Source organism: Zosterops lateralis (assembly GCF_965231275.1).
Source record: "Zosterops lateralis genome assembly, chromosome: 1".
Lineage (NCBI taxonomy): Eukaryota > Metazoa > Chordata > Aves > Passeriformes > Zosteropidae > Zosterops > Zosterops lateralis.
The window spans coordinates 142,093,190-142,113,682 of NC_139762.1; the positions used below are offsets into that span (position 1 = coordinate 142,093,190).

At 45.9% G+C, this 20,493-nt stretch overlaps 1 protein-coding gene across 1 annotated transcript; it reads right to left on the minus strand.

Moving 5' to 3' along the window:
- Positions 1-11,450: 11,450 nt before the first annotated feature.
- MYC (MYC proto-oncogene, bHLH transcription factor) lies at positions 11,451-15,650 on the minus strand. Its single transcript, XM_083881334.1, has 3 exons — positions 15,544-15,650; positions 13,936-14,641; positions 11,451-12,832 (listed from the first exon to the last, which is right to left on the minus strand). The coding sequence occupies exons 2-3, from the start codon at positions 14,624-14,626 to the stop codon at positions 12,267-12,269; spliced, it is 1,257 nt and encodes a 418-aa protein (XP_083737460.1). The 5' UTR covers positions 14,627-14,641; positions 15,544-15,650; the 3' UTR covers positions 11,451-12,266.
- Between the last annotated feature and the right edge of the window lie 4,843 nt (positions 15,651-20,493).

Here is a 20,493-nt window from a genome sequence, read left to right on the forward strand (position 1 = left end):
GCACCCTCAGCCTTTGGCTTGTGCTGGCCCCTTTCTTCCCAGCTCCTATGTCAGAGATAAGGATGTGCACCACAGCAGGACACTCTCTTGGGATTTTAAGTCTATATCACAGTCATGATGCTGCTGTTCCTATGCTACAAGGACATGGATATAGGCAAACTGGTTAACATCCACTAAAGAAACTCCACCAGCACCGCAGAAAACACCTAAGGGAGGCAGATGTATCTGGTGTGGGCATCTGTCATAAGCTGCTCACCTGATTAGTCCTGGAGAATGTCCCATTTAAGCTCTGACATGATCATGATGGACACCTGTATTGCTGGTATCCTTGCTGTATCAAGAAGAAATTTAAGCAACTGCAGCGCAGCCACAGTACTCACAAAGATAGATAAGCACCAGACTGTGGCCCTGCTACATCTCAGTTTATCATAATCAGTGTTGTGTTGTGCCATGAAAGCAGAAGAAATGGAAATAGCTTAGTAGTAGTGATCAATGAAGTCTCATAATGCCCTTAAGATGTATATATATGCTATATCCAAGTTCACAGATATGCAAAATGAGGTGCAGATATGTAAAATATCTTGCCTGTGGCCATACAGAGAGCGCGCACATTGACTTCTGACTGGTGTAACTGGGAGGCACTGGAGTTCTGACTCCCACTCTCTTGTTCTCAGTTGGGTGACAGGCACCAAGTGAGTGGATAGCCATGGCTGACATCTCCACAGTATCACGATTCACAACTTTTAATTGCTGTTCAACAAATCCACAGTGAAATTGCGCATAGAAAGATAGGAACTACAGAGCCTTAGAAAATGCATCCATGTTCTTCCTCATCAAATCTAATTAGATTTGCCAAAGTCAGTGTGCATTGATCTGTGATTCAAACAATATGCTGATAACAAATTTTCATGACAGACATGGTTATAAAGCCACTTGACTAAAGTATGAATTAGCCCCTTCAGCAGAAGCTCTCAGCACATTTTCTCAGCACGGTCTTCCACAGCCAGCTTTTAATCTCCAAATCAACAGGCAATCCCACTGTTTCAGGTTTGCCAGGCTCTCTGCTGAGCATCCAGTAGAGAAGCAAGGCAGGCAGCGTGCTCACGTTGACTATCAATCTTCATTAAAATCAACACACTGTCTTTAACCACCCATCTAAGCAAACTGTAATATGCACTGGGAAAAGACCTTTCCACTACTAGGCAGAGCAGCTTATTTTGCTTTGTGCTGGGCAGCTTCACCTTGGCAGTGACTGATGGGTAGGGAAAGCATGGGTTGTATGGAAAGCATCACATAAATAGACTATCACCCCAGGAAACCAGCACCACACAGGGCTGTGTGCTGATACTTACCCTCCTGCCAGTGTCTGCTGTCTGCCCTCAGGATTCAGGAATGACTTTTTTTTTTTTTTGTTAGTTCGTGGCAGGGAGGCAACATTGATTTGTTTGGATAGTTTGCCTTTCAGCCAAATGATGCTGATCGGTACAAGTGACTGGAAATGAGAAAATGAGGGCAGAGCAGGTAAGTTTTAAATAAGTCAAAGTAAATAGTTGACATGCCAGGAGAGACCAAAGGACAGGATTTTCCATTTGTGCTCGGTTTTCAGCTGAGCTTTGCAACTGCTGACATCTGAGAGCTTCTGAAAATGTGCCTTGCCTGAAAGCCAGAGTGCATCAGAGTTTAAAGTTACTCAGAAAAAAATGGCAGAGGGCAGGCAGTGCACTGGTACCTGTTTGTACCCCAGATTTGTCCTTTCTCTGCTGTCTTTTCATCCAGAAATTGTTGCTGCTACAGAAGAGGAAAAACACGGCATTTTTTGCTTGATCTTTAAAAGTAATGAGCAATCCCAGCCATGGGATCTGCTCAGCATCTCTGAAAATTTACATACTCTGTGTTATGTCCTGCGTAACATCAAGGTACAACCATGGAAAAAAACTGTCATGACCAGGATGTTGATCATTGACCACTGGCACAGACTGTTCAGGGAGGTTATGTGGAGTCTCCATCCCTGGAGATATTCAGAAGCCACAACCACAGATAAAAGGTCATGGTCCTGGCCACCAGGATGACCCTGCCTGAGCAGATGAGTGGACCTGGATTTATACACTTTAAAAAATAATGAGTTGCAATCATGTATTGTGTGCACAGGTGTGCTAATATAAATTATTTCAATTTAGAATGAGATTGTACCAGAATAAGGATTTTTATCCCAATGATATGGGATGGATTTCGGGATCTTGGTGTAAGTCATTCCAGTCTACACCCTGAGCCTTGGGTTTCTCTTGCTCTGACCTGGCTGCAGTGCCTGTTCTCTTCTCTGGGTCCCTGCTTCACACCAGCTGAGCCACAGTCACACCAAGGCCAAGCAGAGGAGAGGACAGCTTATCTATTGAGTCATAGAAACATGGAATAGTTTGGACCTTTCCATTTAACTGTACAAATGGCACAGCATTTTTGTGGCACTAAGCAAAAAAAAAAAAAAAAAAAAAAAAAAAAAAAAAAATCAACAGTTGAGCTCTTTTCATATCCTTAAGTAAATGGAACAACAGAACAGCATGGATTATGTACATTCTAACCTATAGTGCCTGCTGCAAGCTCCAGGTTTGCCTACCCACACCAATACTGTCCAGCCAAGGAAGTTACCAGAAGAAATCCCCCAGCAGAGATGACACAGGTCCTGAAACTCATTAAACTTGAACGGGCTGTAAAACTTTATGAAATCCTGTCTGCCCTTCAGTTTTAAATTGGACTTGGTTGAACTGTTTTTAAAACTGGCTGGAGAGCCAAGATGGGCCAGCAGGATCAGCTGGAGAGGCGGATGGCAGAAATTCAGCTCTGCACGCCTGCGTTGATCAGAGCAGTGCCCCCTCTGCCAGGGAGGGTGGAGTGCTCTGCCTGATAAAAGGCTGAGCTCAGCAGACATTAAAGGAAGGTTGTTAGTAAAGATCAAAAGGTAGAAATGGGAGATAGAGCTGCCCCATTTGCAAAGTTACCAAAGCCTGCCAGTGAGAATGAAGATATAGATGCTATGAGGCCGAATGAATGGGGCAATCTAGATAATGATATCAGAATTAAATTAATTAAAAGGAGATTAAAGAAAGATTGCAAAACTAAGGTTATAATCATGTCCCTGCTGAAGTCAGTAAGTGTTTCATGGTTTGTGTGGTGCTTCATAGAGAGGCCAAGATGTTGCTCCCAATGCATACCAAGACAAAGGAAGGTATCAGCTGAAAGCCGATTGACAGAGCCAACTATATTAGGGAATAAATAAGTTATAGTGACCTCATAGTCACAAAATTGCCACCATGCATGGCTGGAGCATCCAGGAAGATGAATACAATTCATATCAACATCATCACTGATGTGCAAACTATAGAGTGTTCATGAGGACTTTAGGGCAGCTGTGGTAGGACGCAGAATTTCTCATAAATTGTGGCAGGATGAAGTTTATCATTCAAAAATTTTTAAACATATTTGAACAGGTCAGTACCTGGTGTTGTGTGAACACTCTGTGTCATGCCAGGGGCCAGTACTCTCCAGTGGGATTTACTGTTCCTGCAAGCAAAGTCCCCAAGGGCCACCAGCAGAGACATTTATAGAGGAACCTCAAGGAAACATCAGCTGAGCTTAAAATCTTCTGGAAAGCAGCATTACCAAATATGAATGTGACATGCATGGGAAGTTGGCTACCAATTTCAAGAAAAGAAGCTTGAAAATGCAGTTGCAGGATGGGGCAACCTCGAGGGCCAGGACACACAGTGCATCTGCACAGACCTCTGTGGCACTCACCTCCCTGCCTAGATATTTTGCTCCAGCTCCTAAGCAGGTCATTAATATCTGGTGATTATTTTGGGCCCTGGAGCAGCCTTAATGCTTTTGCAGTATGTGTTGACTGTTTCAGCTGCCACAATCAGGCCTCAATTTTAGGACAGTTTTTTGTTTTGTTTTGTTTTGTTTGTGGGTTTTTTTTGTTTGTTTGGTTCGGGTTTTTTTTTTTTTTTTTTTTTTTTTTCTCGCTGAAATGAATGAAGAAGGGTTGGATTCATTTTAATTAGCACCAAAAATTAAATTTCAAATAAAAAGTACACATGAGGATGAATACTTTTGCCCTTGTAGACGTGGGAAAATGCTGTATAGTTCCACAAGGGCAAGAGGCTTACGTTTTCTCTTTCACAAATGCAAAAGAAGGAAAGTGTTTTTCAGCAGGAATCCAATTTTACAGGGAGGAAATAATATGTTACATAGTCGAATCACTTTGATATCAATTTTATTTTGCAATCACTTCATAAGATATTCATATAGTCTTTTTATTCCCTTAAAGTGTTCAAGTCTAGGCACAATACAGTATTATCTTACTCTTTACCATAATGATGAACGATAATGGGAACACATAATAAGATTTTATGTGTGCCCAAAGAAAAATATGCTTTAGCCCAGATGAGAGGAATTTTGCAGATCAAATTAATATTATAAAACAGCACAATTTATCAAAATAATACAGCTTTTCTTCTCTCAATCCATTGTGAATCTCAGTGTCTGCAGCCAGTACATGGTGAACTGTTAGGAGGCTGATGGAATTTTTGTGGTAAAATCTCTATGAAAAATACTTAGTTGATAAAAGTAAATTAAAAAATCCTAATCATCAAACCAAAACTCCCTTTTCCTCTCCTGTCCATCACACTTACACACTATAAACACTCTAATATTTAAAAGGTCTGTTGCAACTGTTCTACAGTGATGCTGTGTACTGTTGAAAAGCCATCCCAGTCCAGTAGCATCTTTTTTCAAGTTCCTCAGAAACTAATGGAACACATTTAGTTCCCCTGAATTTTTAATGTTCGTGGAACATGATTTATAACAAAATGGTCTCTATATATTTTGTTGCATCCTTTTAGTATAGATTCAGTTTATTCATCTATTCATGATTTCAAAGTGTAGCCTGAAAGTAAACAAGTAAAGTGCAGAATAGTGGAACCACCCTGGTAGGAACTTTGCTGTCTGATCCAGCATCCTCACCATATTTTCTACATTTTTACTTGGTTTTAGACACTTAAACATCAGCTTCCCTGAAGAACTCTTGTTGAAAAGCCTTGCCCTGATAGCAGCTGTTACACAGCAGGTTTTCCTTCTTGGGACATGGGAATAAATCAAAATTACTTAACGAGCTATTGTAGTGCAGTCAAATGAGAACATAAATAGTTCTAGGAAAAAAGCACTGACAGTTCATCACACTGGACAAACCTAAATGAACTACATAAGACCGAATAAATTTGGAACCTGAGTCATGTGGGGTAGGACCCCACCTGTTATTGCAGACACCACTGTTATTCAGGGACACCACTGTTATTCAGGAGAGGGGGAGCAGGGATGTTTCCGTGCCGTAGGGAAGCACACCAACCTTTAGCTCACATTTGCTGTATGGACACAGTTGCAGCGCTGATCCCTCTCCCCCTAATTCATCCGCAGCCCAGCACGGCCTTGGTCCCAAGCCAAAAAAAAGGCTTTGTCAGACACTCAGCCGGGCACTAGATCACAGGAACTACCTGCACCGAGAGGCTTTGTTTGGCTCTGCTGTCGTCACGGAGCAGATTAATGGGAGAAAAAGGAGTGAAAAGAAGCTCTCGCTCTGGCAGCTGCACCCCTGTGAGCAGCCCCTCATACACGTGTGGTGGTGCCTGGAAGAAAAATTGTGCCGGGAAAAGGGAGCGCTGCTGTGCAACTGCAAGCCCAGTGATCCAGGGGGATGTCCCGAGGGATCCGAGGGGATGTGGCTGTGGGAGTGGGGCTGTGTGTCTGATCATGCACACTCTAACTTCGGCCTGCAGAACTCTCCAGTGTTTGCCCTCGTAGTAGCTGTATATAAAGCACAATCCCCGTAATTTTTTCCCCCTTTTTCTTCGTGAATAAATTAGCGCGAAGGAAGTTGATGGAGCTAATTAGTTCCGAGCAGTGTTAATTTCTCTGATTGGAACTCTTTGTGACCCAGTCAGATTGCTTAATTTTTGCAGTTTGTATTTTCAAATCTCTTAATTTATTGCACCTAATCCTTTATTTCTACTTTTTTTTTCCTTTCTGATCCTATCTGGAAAACATAATTCCATGTAATTGGGACACAGAAGCTTGTGATGGAAATTACACATGGTGGCAAGAAAGATTTTTGCCTTGAATAGAAATGTATACAACAGAAAAGTAACCATGGCAAGATCCATAGACAGACATATGTGAAGGGTGAATCTAGCAATAAAACGTAATCACCATAACACATAATGTCAGGAACTAGCTGGTTTCTCCCAGACTTGTCTAGAAAAAAGAACAGCTCCACAATTCCTGTATCAAGCTGGAAACTGGAAACGGTGCTCTTGGGAATGAGATACTTTAGTCATCCTGTCGTGGTTTGAAAGCAAAACGAGTGAGAGGCTCCAAGTCAGAAATACAATTTAATAAGAAGAAAGGTAAAAGGGTAAAATAAAATAAAATAAAATAAAATAAAATAAAATAAATGCAATAATACAAAAGACCACTGACAGAGTCAGAATACAACCTGAGCAGGATGGTGGAATCAGTCCAGGTGAGGTGCTCTTCCTGAAGCAGTGATCCTGTAGAAAGGTCTGGTAGCTCTGGTCCTCTGGGAATCCAGTGGGTAAGGGCTGCTTGTCCTGTCCTAAATCCCAGCTTATATCCAGGTGAGAATGTGTGGCTTCTTCCCCTGGGCAGAGCATCTCCCAATGGGATGATGAGTTGTGAAGTGGGTCCTTGATGGCCCATTAAACAGAGATAACTCCTGGAGGGAGTTACCTGTGAGTCATGGGCAAGGCATTGATGGGCCATTAGCAGAAGGGCCCAAAGGCAGGGGGCCTGGAAAGATACTGCCCCACCTGGTTCCAACAGCTCATGAAGATGTTGATAGAATAAATACTTTGTGTACATCCTACACTACAACACAGGACACAGCCTGAGTTGTGCAGGTCCACTCTCAACCAGTGATTTCTCCCCTGTGTCTCATGGTTTCAAGCACAACCATGCAGAAATGCCTTTGGGCTCCCATGCATTGGCAACTTGGAGCAAGGTTTGCTCAGTAACTACAAATATAAAATAGTTTTGGCAAGTGACCAATAATGCTTTTTCATACGTGTTATTATTCAGCACCAAAGGTCATACTCATCATTATCAGAAAAAGTTAATCTCATTTGCTAGGAAGGTGCAGTCTGGACACACTTGAAGACAAGCTGCTTGGGCTTGTAGAGACTTGAAAAAATACCTATATTATTGTACAGACCAATTGAGGGTGATATTGCCACTGCCTGGCAAGCTCCCAAACCAAACCAGCTCCCCTCCTTGAAGCACTGTAACTGCAACTCTTTCATGAGGCATATCTATGTGCAAGAAGGGCTGGAAGGAGGATCTGGGGAGCTCCACACCCTCAGTGTGACCTCAGTGCCAGAGAGGGCTATGGAGCAGATCATCTTGAGTGACATCACCTGAACATGTACAAGACAACCAGGGGATCAGGCCCAGCCAGCAAGGATTTATGAAAGGCAGGTCCTGCTTGACCAATCTGATCTCCTTCTATGACAAAGTGATCCACTTAGTGGGTGCAGGAAAGGCCATGATATCTGCCTAGACATCAGCAAAGCCTTTGACACTGCATCTTTCACAGCATTCTCCTGGAAAAACTGAGTGTTTATGGCTTGGACATGTGCATTCTTCACTGGGTGAAAATCTGGCTGGATGAGAATGGTTGTGAGTAGAGTTAAATCCAGCTACAAGTGGTGTTCCCCAAGACCCAGTATTGGGGCCGGTGTTTTCTGCCCAATGGAATAGGACCTGAGGGTGTTGGTTGACAGACAGCTGAGTTACTATCTCTGGAGAGATACAAGAGATGTGTAGGTGTGGCAGTTGTGGATATGGATTCATGGTGGACTTGGCAGTGCTAGGCTGGTGGTTGGACTCAACAATCTGAAAGACTTTTCCAACCTAAACAGTTCTATGGTTCTGTAAAGGGAATTACTTACATGGCTGAGTCCACTGCTTTAAGCAAAGTGCTCCAAATCCTTGCACCTTCTCTTCGCTCACGATCTATGTAGAAGATGAATGGTTAAATTAGTAAAAACTTCCCTTTGACTTTCTAGCTGCTACTGTGAATCTTGGATAACATTTTTTTTTTTACTGCCTGTCCCCACTGACATTTACAGCTATACCTGAGATGAGTAAATGATATGAAGGTCGGTAAAACCTGCTGAACATCAAATGTTTTGTACTGGAAATGAAATCTGGCTTTTGTGGCTTATCTATCTCATTTCTTGATCTCACTTTTTTTTCTAGGCAAGTTTAGGCCTCATCTGCATGGAAACAACAAGGGGAAACCAGGGCATAGTTCTCAGTCAGCAGAGCCTTTTTTCAGAAGCTCCCATAAGCGTCCCTTTAAAATGAAGGAATAGCAAACCTGTAAGCTGGGAAGTAAATCCTGAGTCTCTTCCCAAATTGTCTGCCTATGTTAGGATCACTTATATTTCTGTTCTATTTTTCTGTTAATTCCTTGGCAGATAATTCTAACACAAATCGATAAAATAAAGAAATAAATCCAACATACTAGAAGATAGTTCATCTCTGTAGATGAAACAACCACCTCCACCTTCTGTTTTGAATAAATTCAGATTTCAGCTGCAGAGGCCTGGCTTATTTCCAGCTTACAGTTATTCTATTCCACTTACCTGAAATTCTCCCTTTCACGCAACTCTGATGAAATATTTGTCATCTCTCAACTGCTTGCAAGGGCTGCAAAGTGCTTCATGAGCAAGAGTGCTTATGTAGGGACAAGTAAAGTGACTTCTTTATAGATAATGATAAAATTTTCAAGAGCATCCTCCACTGGTGCAAATCTGTTTCTCTGGAAGAAACATGGAATTTCCACAGATTCTGGTGGGAGGTGAATTAAGCAGATGTATTCTTTTATACAACCCAGTTCTCCCCTAGCACATTCTGTATTGAAACATTGAAGCCAATTACATGATAACTTGGCTAGAAGGACAAAATTAGAGCACAAGAATAAAAATTAAGATGGAATCCTCAAAGTTGGCATTTAATTCAATTTAATCAGTGAGAGTATATTATAAAGGAAATTTTATTTTCGCCATGATGATTTGTTTTTAGTTTCCTTTGATGCCACATTTTGCCTAAAGTTCTTCTGGAAGAGAAGTAGTTTGAAGTGTCCTGTGAAAGTAAAGGAGCAGAGAAATGAAGTTTAAAATGCTCCTTTTATTTCAAGTAGAACTTTGGTCCAGCTGTTTGGCAAGCACTGTAAATTCCACATTTCATTTCAAGGCTCAGATGCAGCTTTGGTAAGCTTATCTCCTCTATTGCTCCAAAACAGCAGCAAACCCCAACACCTTCCTGTCCAGATACAATGCACTACTAACTGAATCCAGCCCAGAAACTCCTGTGAGATGTTTGTGCCTTCCAAATGTGCTAATCTCTGGTGAGGAGTCAGAAAGTGGAAGCCACATTCCTCTTTATTCCAGCAGCAATTTAATGACCAGAAGAGGTTTCTTAACCCAGTAACCACAGCCTCTTTTAATTTTTTTAAAAAATTGCATTATTTAGGTACTTTGCAATCCTACAACAAAGTAAGAAATGTCATAAATATGAAGTGTCATCCCATAAAAACATATTTTTTTAGAATGGCAGTTTGGGATCGTGTTCATTGTTTGTTTTCCGGTAGGAGAGTGGCAAGAGGAACTGATACTCAATTAAAAAATGAGAGTAAGAAATTAGGTAACTGCAAGTATCCTATTACTAAGGACCTTCTGCAGATAGAAGAAAAAACCCAAAACCATTCTCCAAATGATATAAAGAAGCTGACAAATAAGAAGAAGTTCATTAATCATTGTGGTCTAGCCTCATTTAACAGGAAGAAGCCAGGGGGTTTTGCTAACACACAAAACTGGGACTCAAAGGTGACTTTTTTTCTAGCTTTTGAGGATGGATCTACACCTCCTGGTTTATTTTGGAGGATGGAGTTGCAGTTATAAGTTCTTGAACATCTTGCTTCTCTTCTGAAGCAATATCTAATATAGAGAGCAATCAAAGGACAAATGAAATTAATGTATTTTTAAAATTAGCTATCCTGTCTAATTAAAGACAGAACTTTTATGTTATTCATAGCTGCAAGTTGTCCTGATTTGCAGTTCAGATACAATGAACAGTACATAATTCTTTTCCTCATAAGCGAATATCTGAATCCCATGCTGGAAAAAAGCAACTGCAGACCACTTCTATAAACCCAGTGACAGAGGGTGATACAAAAAAATACTAAAAGAAAAAAACTTGCTTTGTCCTTTTTTTCTATCAGAATAGTGTTTTTTTTTTTTTTTTTTTTTTTTTTTTTTTTTTTTTTTTTTTTTTTTCTTTTCTCCCAAGAAACCTTCAAACACCTAAAGCCCTACATCAAATAGGATTTACACACTTATGTTCTTTCCAAACCCCCTCATGCCAGATAGTTGTCCAGGGCTTTGCAGAAGAGAAACCTTTGGCATCTACCCTGTCTACATAGTGCTACCTGCCCCTATCCCACATACACCCACACCCAATCATTCCTCCTCCCCTCTGAACTCAAAAGCAATAGAAAACCTGAACCCCTGGTCCCAGTTCAATGGTGCTGTCTGGCAGCACTGCTCCTCTAATGGTTAGAAGCCAAGCAAATATGTATCTAAATATTATGAAAAATTATGAAAATCTAAAAATTGAAAGTTTTTGAAAAACATATTCTTCCTCCACATCAAAGGGCTCATTGATTTGTTGCTGAAGTCATGACCAAAGTAGTGCTAAGAGGGTGAAAAGGGGACAAAAGATCAAATCTCTTCTTCAGAGCTGTGTCAAGCAAGTACCTTATGGCCCATCTGAAGCTGATCATGAGACAAGTCCTGAATGTAAATATTATTTAATATGTCTGGCAAATGTTAGGAATCTGTCTGAGCATATTCTTCAAGTGAGAAATAGCTCTCTTTTTCCTTTGCTCCCTTTTCTCTGTCCTTGAACTTTGTATCCCATGAAATCCCAAGTAACTATTCACATTAATAAAGTGTTAAGGTGTTTGACTAAGAAGATTGGCTCTGCTGATTTCAGCACTTAAAAAGGGAAACCGCTCTGTTGTTTTAACCACTTCAACAGTCACCATCTCAGTTTATTTTCTTATCCTCTTTAACTTCTGTTAAAATCAAACAGGAAGCAATTAAGGTGAGCCTACTACAAAGAAGCCCTCAAAGTACATGGCTATGTCCCTAGTGCAGAATGAAGGTCATGCCCTGAAAATGTAATTATATGTATGTGGAAGGAATGCAGAGCCCATATACTGGGGTGATCAGTGAGAAAATACAGTGCTCCAGCTTTACTTTCAGCAGGCAGATGACCATGATCAACACAAGCATTGCTACTACCACCAGCATGGAGGACTTGGTGGCAAGGCAAGTTGAATTGACAGGGGACATTAAACCAACAATTCTATCCACTTGAATTAAGAGATGGAGTGGGAGCAAGAAACAAATTCTAAGCTGCAAAACTACCACCATTTCCCCCTATCCAACCCCCCCTTTAACTTCAGTCAGGTCACTGCTAGGATGACAGAAAAAGGAATGTCATGGAAATAGACATCTAATGACAACAGTGGGAGACAAAGTCAAGTCTTCACACAGGATTTAGCTAATTATATTTTGGCCAAATATTTATTTATCTAAAAACAAAATAAAAATCATTTTTAAAAGGAAAAAAGTACTTAAATAAAAAACAAAATTGTGAAATGTTATGGCACAGAAGTTCAAGACAAGTATAAATCCAGTTGCCACAACTGTTGCGTATTAATGTTGCACATTTTTCTATAAAGGCTTTATTAAAGTTATTTACATGGCAATATGATGTGTAAATATATACAGCAAACTGGGGACAACTTTTTTCTTTTGGATTCTCGTATGAAAAAATGCCTTAAATACAAAAATTTTAAAAGAAAAAAAATCGAAGAGTTCATCCCCAAGCATGAAGAATGTCCCATCATCCCTTATGTCCAAAGTATCAATTATGAGGCAGTTTTGAGGTTCTGGCCAAACCCTTGGGAGATTCAGCCAAGGTTGTGTAGTCTCAAGTTAAATCGCACAGCATGCAGTTGCAATAGCTCCATACTCGAAGGACTGCGTAGTCCATGATAGGTATTAGAATCATTAATATTTTATCATAGTTTCAGTCTAGTTTGCATTATTCTGAGTGATGCTCAAGAGTTCCTATGCACAACAGTTCCTTAGCTGCTCAAGTTTGTGTTTCAACTGTTCTCTCCTCCGCCTCAACTGCTCTTTCTCTGCAATCAGTCTGTGTTCATCCGACTGGATGGAAAGAACGTACTCTGTTGCTTTTTTCAGGATGACAACCTTGGGAGCCTTTTCATTGTTGGCCACCTCGGGTATCTGGTCACGCAAGGCAAAGAAACTCAACTTCAGCTCGTTTCTCCTCTGGCGCTCCAAGACGTTGTGCGTTCGCCTCTTGTCGTTCTCCTCCGAATCTGATGTGCGCGGACTGGAGCATTTTCGGTTGTTGCTGATCTGTTTGAGAACTCTGCCACTGTCCAACCTTAGCCTTTTCGCAGCTGGGTATTCAACCTTGGTGGAGGGAGGAGCGGCATAATTGTGCTGATGGATGTTGACATGACACCGTTTGAGGACCAGCGGGCTGTGGTGGGGCTTACTGTGCTCTTCTGACGTCTCTGTGCTGCTGGACTCTGTGCTGGATTCATATTCATTTGATTCAGCTAATGTAACAACATCGATTTCCTCATCTTCCTCTTGTTCTTCTTCTGCCATTAAAAAAAAAAAAAAAAAATTAAAAAATTTATAACCTGTATGTAGGCACTCTCAAGACTACTGTATGTAAAGGGAAGGCTACTACTCTGAGCTGCACAATGAGGAACCCAATGACAAACCCTTCTTAAATCCACTTCATGATGCTAGACTAGAGACATGGCTTTCCCCAAGAGCCTTTCCTTTGAGGAAGCAATGCTTCAAGTGCAATAGGACACATGGACTGCAGTCCAAACCCTGGCTCTCTGATTTCAAAAAGTTGTAATGATCTTGCGTAACGCTGAGTGCAGGAAAGATAGTAGGAAAGTTTAACCTCGGTTGTCAGCAGTACAGTGCAATAAAGCTCCCAGACTCAAGCTGCCCTTAATTATGGATTTAGAAGGCTTTGGCCACGCCTTAAAAGAAAGCTTACTTAACACATATGGGTATTCAGAGACATTTTCTGAACCTCTCTTGATCTGTTAATTTGTGGAAACTAGGAGGGAGTTTGGGAAAAAAAAATAGGAAAAAAAAGGAAAAAGGGAAGGCTGTAGCGCTTTGGGTAGAAACTCACTTTCAAACCAGATTTACGAGGGAGCGGAACCCGCTGTCACATACCTAAAGAAGCATTTCTAAAACTTTCCCAGCCCCATTCACTCCCCTGCAGTCACTTTCACTAGCACCTCCCTGACTGCACATTCTCCCCGCGGCTCTCTCCGGTTGGAGTTAACTCCTTCCCGGCCCACGGGTGAAACCGGGAGCCAGCCTTATCGGGACCCCAGGACGAAAGTTTAACCCTCCTACACACTTTCTTTATATTTCCTCCCTCCTCCCCGCCACTTTTCCCTCCCTTATTCCCCGGAGGAAAAAGTGGGCTGGTTTTCCAGGAAACAAGCTGGCTGGGAATCTCTGTGCCTCGCAAACGTGGCATTTAAAAAAAAAAAAAAAAAAAAAAAAAAAAAAAAAAAAAAAAAAAAAAAAAAAAAATCGCAGGCGGGGAGGGGAGCAAAAAGGGGGCTGAGAGGAGGGAGGCGGAGGGGTGCTGCCTTCCAGCTGCGCCCCGGGTTCCCACGCCCCCCCGGAGCACGCGTGGCTCCCACTCACCCACCCACTCACTCACCCGAGTCGCTGCTGGTGGTGGGCGGCGTGTCGTCGCCCAGCAGGGACGCGGGGCTGGCGCCGGGCGGGGCGGCCCGCGGGGCGCGCTCGCTCAGCGGGTAGGGAAACACCACCGAGGGGTCGATGCAGTCGGCGGCGGCGGCGCCCAGGTCGTGCAGGTAGAGGCTGGCGGAGGCGGCGGGGGACGCGGCCAGCCCGGGCGGCTGTGCGGGCGGCGCGGCGGGCGGCGGGCCGGGGCGGGCGGCCGGGCCCCCCTCTCGGCGGGATGCCTGGAAGGACGCCAGCTTCTCCGAGACCACCTTCTCCAGCTTGGCGGCGGCGGAGAAGCCGCTCCACATACAGTCCTGGATGATGATGGACTTGACGGTCTCGTCGTCCGGGTCGCAGATGAAGCTCTGGTTGACCATGTCCCCCCCGAGGAGCTCGGTCACGATCTCCAGCTGGTCGGCGGTGGAGGGGAAGCAGGAGGCGGCGGCCAGGCTGGAGCGGCGGCTGGGGGACAGGGGCGGCGTGGGCAGCAGCTCAAACTTCTTCCATATGTCCTCGGACGGGGCGGGGGGCTGCAGCTCGCTGCCCCGCTGCTGCGCCGCCAGGTAGAAGTTCTCCTCCTCCTCCTCGAAGTAGAAGTAGGGCTGCACCGAGTCGTAATCGTAGTCGTAGTTCTTGCTGGAGAAGCCGGCGCTGAGCGGCATCGCGGCGGCTGGTGCCTGCGGGAGGGAGGGAGGGACGGAGGGAGGGGGGACAGAGGGCACCGGGTGAGTGCTGGGGGTCGGCTCAATCTCCCCGGGCAGCAGCGCTCCCTCTCCCGGCTCCCCGCGCCGCGCCGGCAGGGAAATGCGCAGCCGCGCTTAGTAATTAAATATATATATATATATATATATATATATATATATATATATATATATATATAATAATTATAGTAATAAAAAAACCCCAAGCCAGGACCCTCCTTCGCCCCGTTCTAAGAGCGGCCGGATGATCGGGCGGCGAGATCTACCGAGGGGTCTGTTCCCGGCTCCCGGACCACCCTCCCCACTCTCCCGGAGGGGCTGCGGCAGCCCGGCTCGGCTCAGCCCGGCTCGGCTCGGCTCCCCGCCGCTCACACGGGGCACGGCCCCGGCTCCTTCCCTCCCGGGAACCCAGCGGCATCCCTGTCCCGCGTCCCGGCGGGAAGGGGTGCCGAGCGCCCGGCGGTTCCCAGCCGGGAGAGCCGGGCTGCTCCTCAGCCACCCACCTGGGCGTGCTGGCAGGGCGCGGGGACAAGCAGCGACCTTGGCAAACTTTGCCAAATCTTGTCATATATCCACATCTACCCGCACACATATATATGTGTGTATATATATATATATATATATATATACATAACCAACAATCATACCCTGCCCGCGCATACGCGAGAAGCAAATGCTCCCCTCCCCCCCAAAAAAAATTAAATTAAAATCCGAGAGAGCAAGAAAAAAAAGGATGGGAACGCCGGAGCCCCGGCAGAGGAGAGCGTCCGTCGGTATCCAGGTCCGCGGAGCGCAGCCCGGGTGTCACAGCCCGTGTCAATCCAAACGCCACAACCGCGGGAATCGAGCGATGGAAAGCCAAGAGCCCCGCAACTCACCGGCTTCTCCAACGCGCCAGCTGCGAGACGTAGCGAGGCGATTATTGCAGGCGGTGCAGACACAACGAGGGGAAAATGGGTAGCCGATAAAAAGAATCGCCGGAAAGGACGGGAGAAAAAAATTAAAAAATAAAAAAAGAAGGAAAAAGCAGACAAAACGCCGGGAGTATGTAGGTCTTTTCTCCCACCACGGTGCGATAAACCCCACGGAGCGGCGGAGCAGCCGCCTCCCGGCGCGCTCAGTGGCTGGTCCGGGGCGGCGCGGAGCTGGCCGGTACAATAGAAGTTTTAGTTGCTTTTCCTCCTTTAAAGCGCCGGCCGCGAGGGGCGGGGGAGCGGCCGGGGGCGGGGGCAGAGCGCGGGGCCCCGCCGCGCTCCCGTTCCCGCTCCCGCTCGCTCCCGCCCCCTGCCCCTGGCAAAAGGCTGCGCGCTCTCGGTCCCGCCGCGGGGGGGCGCGCTACCCGATCCCGCTCCGCGCCCTCGCGCTCCCCGCGCTCAGATCCGCGCTCTGCCCCCTCCCAGCCGGCCCGGCGGGAAAGAGGGAGGGAGCTGCGCCGGGAGAAGCGATGCCGCGCTCCGCGGCCCTTTTTTTTTTTTTTTTTTTTTTTTTTTTTTTTTTTTTTTTTACTACGAGCCGTGCACGGAGAGGTCGGAAGTAAACATAGTAAAAAAAAAAAAATACTATCAGGGATTAAAGGCTGCTCCCCTCCTCCCGCTGGCGTTCCCGCAAGGAGAGCGCGGTAACGCCGATGGCGGCGGCGGGGAAGGGGCTTCACCCGCCCCTCGCCCCCTCATCGGTGAGGCTCCGGCAGCTCAGGGCGAGCCGAGGGGCGGCGGGGGAGGCGCGGGCTCCCGGCACAAAGGAGCGTGTGTAGCTCGGGCACCCCCAACCCGGTTGCCGCTTGATTATCCCGCCTCTGCCGGCGTTTGCAGAGGATTAAACCGGGAGAGGGCGGAGGCAGAGTCCCACGGGGGTCACCTTGCAGCCGCTCTCCCTTTGGCGGTCCCTGCGTGTGCCCCCGCCCCGGCTTGTGCCGCCCCCGCTGTGACCACCCACCTCCCGCGGTGACCTCCCTCCTTCGGCCAGCCCGGGGGGCGCGGGGCTGCCACGGGGCGCTCCCTCTTAAACCCGCCGCCCATCGCGGGGGGTCCGGGGGGACCCCGCCTCCGACTAGCCTTCAGCTGCCGGCGACCCCCTCCCACACCTGCTCCTTTTCCCGTCCCCTGGGGCAGCCCCCAGCCTCCGGCGCGCTACGCCCCGCGCATCCCGCCACCGCATCCCCGCGCTGCCCTCCGCACTCGGGGGAGATGGAGGGAGACTCCCATGTGCCCCCCCTAAAACCTTCCAGGCGGCTCCCACCGCGGGCAGCACCGCTGGGATGTTCTATACCTATATATGTATTTATTCCCCGCTTTCCCGGCATTTCGCTAAGCACACGCGAGCAGGAGCCCTCGGGGTTGTGATGCGGAGCGCGGGGCCGCCCCGGGGGGCTGGGGGGACGCCGGGCGGAGGGTCCCCGGGCGGAGGGTCCCGGGCGGAGGGTCCCCGGGCGGAGGGTCCCGGGAGGAGGGTCCCGGGAGGAGGGTCCCCGCTCCCGAGGGTGCCGCGCCAGGAGCCGCCGGGGCGGCCCCGGTTCCCACGGCGGCTTCCGCGGGCCCAGCGCGCCCCCTACCGGCCGGCCGCGCCGCCGCGACCCCCGCGCTGCATCTGCACCGCCGGCCCCCAAAAACAGTAACATACCAGCTCAGAGCAGAAAACCAAAAGAATTCTCACTCATTTTGCTTTTTCCCATCGGTGAAGAGTAAATCAGTAAATATGTTTCGCCACGCAGGGTGTACTCGAACGCCGCAGTCCTCACCAAGCAATGGGTCCCAAGGAAGCTCTGACCCATCTTCTGTCCCGTGTGCTGTTGATAAAAGGAATGGGAGTTTTACGCAGACAAAACAAAAGCCGTGGCATAGGCATGGTGTAGATGCTTTGCCTACTGGCATTTCCAGAACGGGATATCCATAGCCTTGCTCAGAAATGGCCTCAAATACATTGCGCTATTTTTAAAGAATATCCCCCCTCTGTCCATAGCAAACCTTGCTGCTGTAAATGGAAGTAACGTGACTAAAGGCAGGCCAGAAAGATGTAACATCCAAATTACTCTAGTTACAACTCGTGTAAAATGTGATATGGGCACTTGTCTATTTAGAAATAGCATCAGTTTCACCAGATACACAATAACTGTCCTCAAAGTTGTAAAAGCCTCTAAAGTTCAGATGGAGCTGGTAATAGGTGAAATATTTTGAAATTACTCTGGCACAGATAGGGTTGAAAATCATGATCCCATTCATCGTTGCAATAGAATCACAGGCAGAGCAATTAACTCTAATATCAGAGAGGGTTATGACTTAAAGTGGAGAGGAATAAGTAACAATGAGCAGATGGACTCTTAAAATACCCTGTGTTCACAAGAATGGAAAAACAGGAAGGGAAGACTGGGAGAAATGTGCTATTGAAACAATACAGCCTTCAGAGGAAACTGAAGGAAAACTGTCTTCAAAGTACTCTACAGTATTTCTCCAGGCTTGTGCAGACTGTGAGTTCACTTTTTGCTGAGGAGCCAACTCTGAGTTCCACCAGCATGGATCTTATGAGGCAGCTTCAGTGCAGGTGAAAAAAAAAAGAGATTTTTTTGTTCTGATTTCTTAAGTTCAACCCCAGCTGAAAAAGAACAGGGACAAGGTGTGATATCAGTTAGTATCAATTTCCAGTAAAAGGGCCATTTTGACAAAATAGCTGTTATACAGAAAGAATAAATGCACAAGTGTAACATTAAGGTGACAGTGACAGCAGAGTCAATGTAATTGTTATGACATGGAAGGGTTTAGATCAATAGAAAATGGGAGGGGACTGAGCTGGGACCCCGGGTGGAATTTATGTGTGATGGCAAGGTGGGAACCTGTGAGGAGCAGAAATGAAAGCAAAACCTGAGAGAGAAGATGAGATGGTGGGAAAAGCTCTTGCACCCCCTGTCTGGAAACCCGTGACACATAATGTGCTGTGTGCCTGTGCCACCTACTGCATGTTCTGTTCTCAGGAGACATCTGCAGTTTCTTTTTTAGAGGACAATAAGCTCTCTAATAGTCATGGAGTCACCATGAACATTGTACTGGGTCCAGCTCTGGGGCCCACAATGGAGGAAAAACATGGACCTGCCAGAGCAAGTCCTGAGGAGGCCATGAAGGTGATCAGAGGGCTGGAGCACCTCTGCTGTGAGGAACGGCTGAGAGAATTTGTGTTGTTCAGCCTGGAGAAGAGAACTTACAACACCTTCCAGTAACTAGCAAGGGCCTACAAGAAAGCAGGAGAGGGACTTTTGACAAGGGGATGTTGGGATAAGGTGAGGGGAAATGGCTTTAAACTGAGATCCTCTTTAAACTGAGGATCTAGATTAGAGTTCAGGAGGAAATTCTTTACTTTGAGTGTGGTGAGACACTGCAACAGGTTGCTCAGAGAAGTTGTAGCTGCCTTATCCCTGGAAGTGTTCAAGGTCAGATTGGATGGGGCTTTGAAAAATTTTGTGAAAGGTGTCCCTGCCCATGGCAGAGGGTTGGAACTAAATGATCCTTAAGGTCTCTTCCAACTCAAACCATTCCATGTGTCTTTGAAGTCACAGCTATCTTCAGAAATTTCTGCTGAAAGTAACACTCGACCTCTCCACACCTTTGCAGGTTTCTGGCCTTCCTCAAGTGAGAAACAGGAAAGCACTAACTAGATACTAATTAGTCTTGGAAAGTCCTAAGTCCTTGAATGAGTGATACACCCAAACAAATGTGATCAGTGCAGTCAGAGCCACTAAGACAGGTTGGCACACTTTTGCTGATAGCATCTGTGCAGAGAATCATGTCCCCACTGCTACTCCAAAAGACCCCAGTCTGACAAGCAGAGACATTTGGGGTAAAATTACCACTACAGAATCAAGGAGAATCAGATTTGCTTTATTACTATGAAAGCCAGAAAATAAATGAGTTACTTTTTCATCTCTTTCAGCAGCTTAATTTCTTTAACAATAGGAGGTGAGATATGTGTAGGCAGAAGCTGACAGTGTTTCTGTGAGCTGCACAGCACTGACTAAATTAATAACATCTTCCTACCCCACTCCTCCAGGCTCAGAGAGACTTATATGCTGTGCTAATGAGTACTTTCTCAGTGGACTTCCCCAGCACAGGGGAGAAATGCAGACATCTAGGAGTGACACTGTCCTTGTCTGTTTACTGTGGTGAAAAACAGAGACTAAAATACACCTTCTGTTGAGGACAGGCAGGACCCACCACTGCAGTTTCCATCCAGCTGGCTCAGTAGAGCAGCCACGGTCCGTGAGTCTTCAGAATAATCATAAAGTATGCAGAAGAAATCAGTGGTTTTTATGGCTGATGTGTTATCAGTAAATATGAATAAGAAAATCACAGCAGTATCATAAAATAAAATAAAAAATAATAAAATATGCTAGTTTTAAACCACAGGTAGCACATATCACACATATCACACACTTAGGTCTTGTCTGCTGTTGGAAGCCAAGGCTGTTTTTACCCTCACCCTGTGGATGTCCATCTTCAGACAGAGATGTCAGGGGGTCAGTGAAAGTGCTTTCTAGTGTAATTTATTTATTTATTTGACTCTTCCTCATCCTCTCAGCTGTGTGCTCTAGAGTTTTTGCAGCAAACATGGCAGCTTCTTCCTCAGCATCCTGCCAGCCTGTGATCCTCACTATGGAAAAACTCAAGCTTTTTATTACCAACAGGAAAAGGGAAATGTAGAGAAGGAAACTGATGAAACTGAATGGGGAGAGTGCTGAGTAAAGAGACTGTTACATTGATACTAAATTACTCTCCCCAGAAGTTCATTGAGTACCACCTCCTTCATGGAAACTCATGGAGGGCCGGGAAAAGTAAGTTTTGTCA

Bases quoted from the DNA above. Each gene is read 5' to 3' on its own strand.
- MYC (XM_083881334.1), bottom strand. From the start codon at position 14,626: ATGCCGCTCAGCGCCGGCTTCTCCAGCAAGAACTACGACTACGATTAC. The intron at 12,833-13,935 runs GTGAGTGAGTGG...TTTTAATGGCAG, and splicing joins CACCACCAGCAGCGACTCGG to AAGAAGAACAAGAGGAAGAT.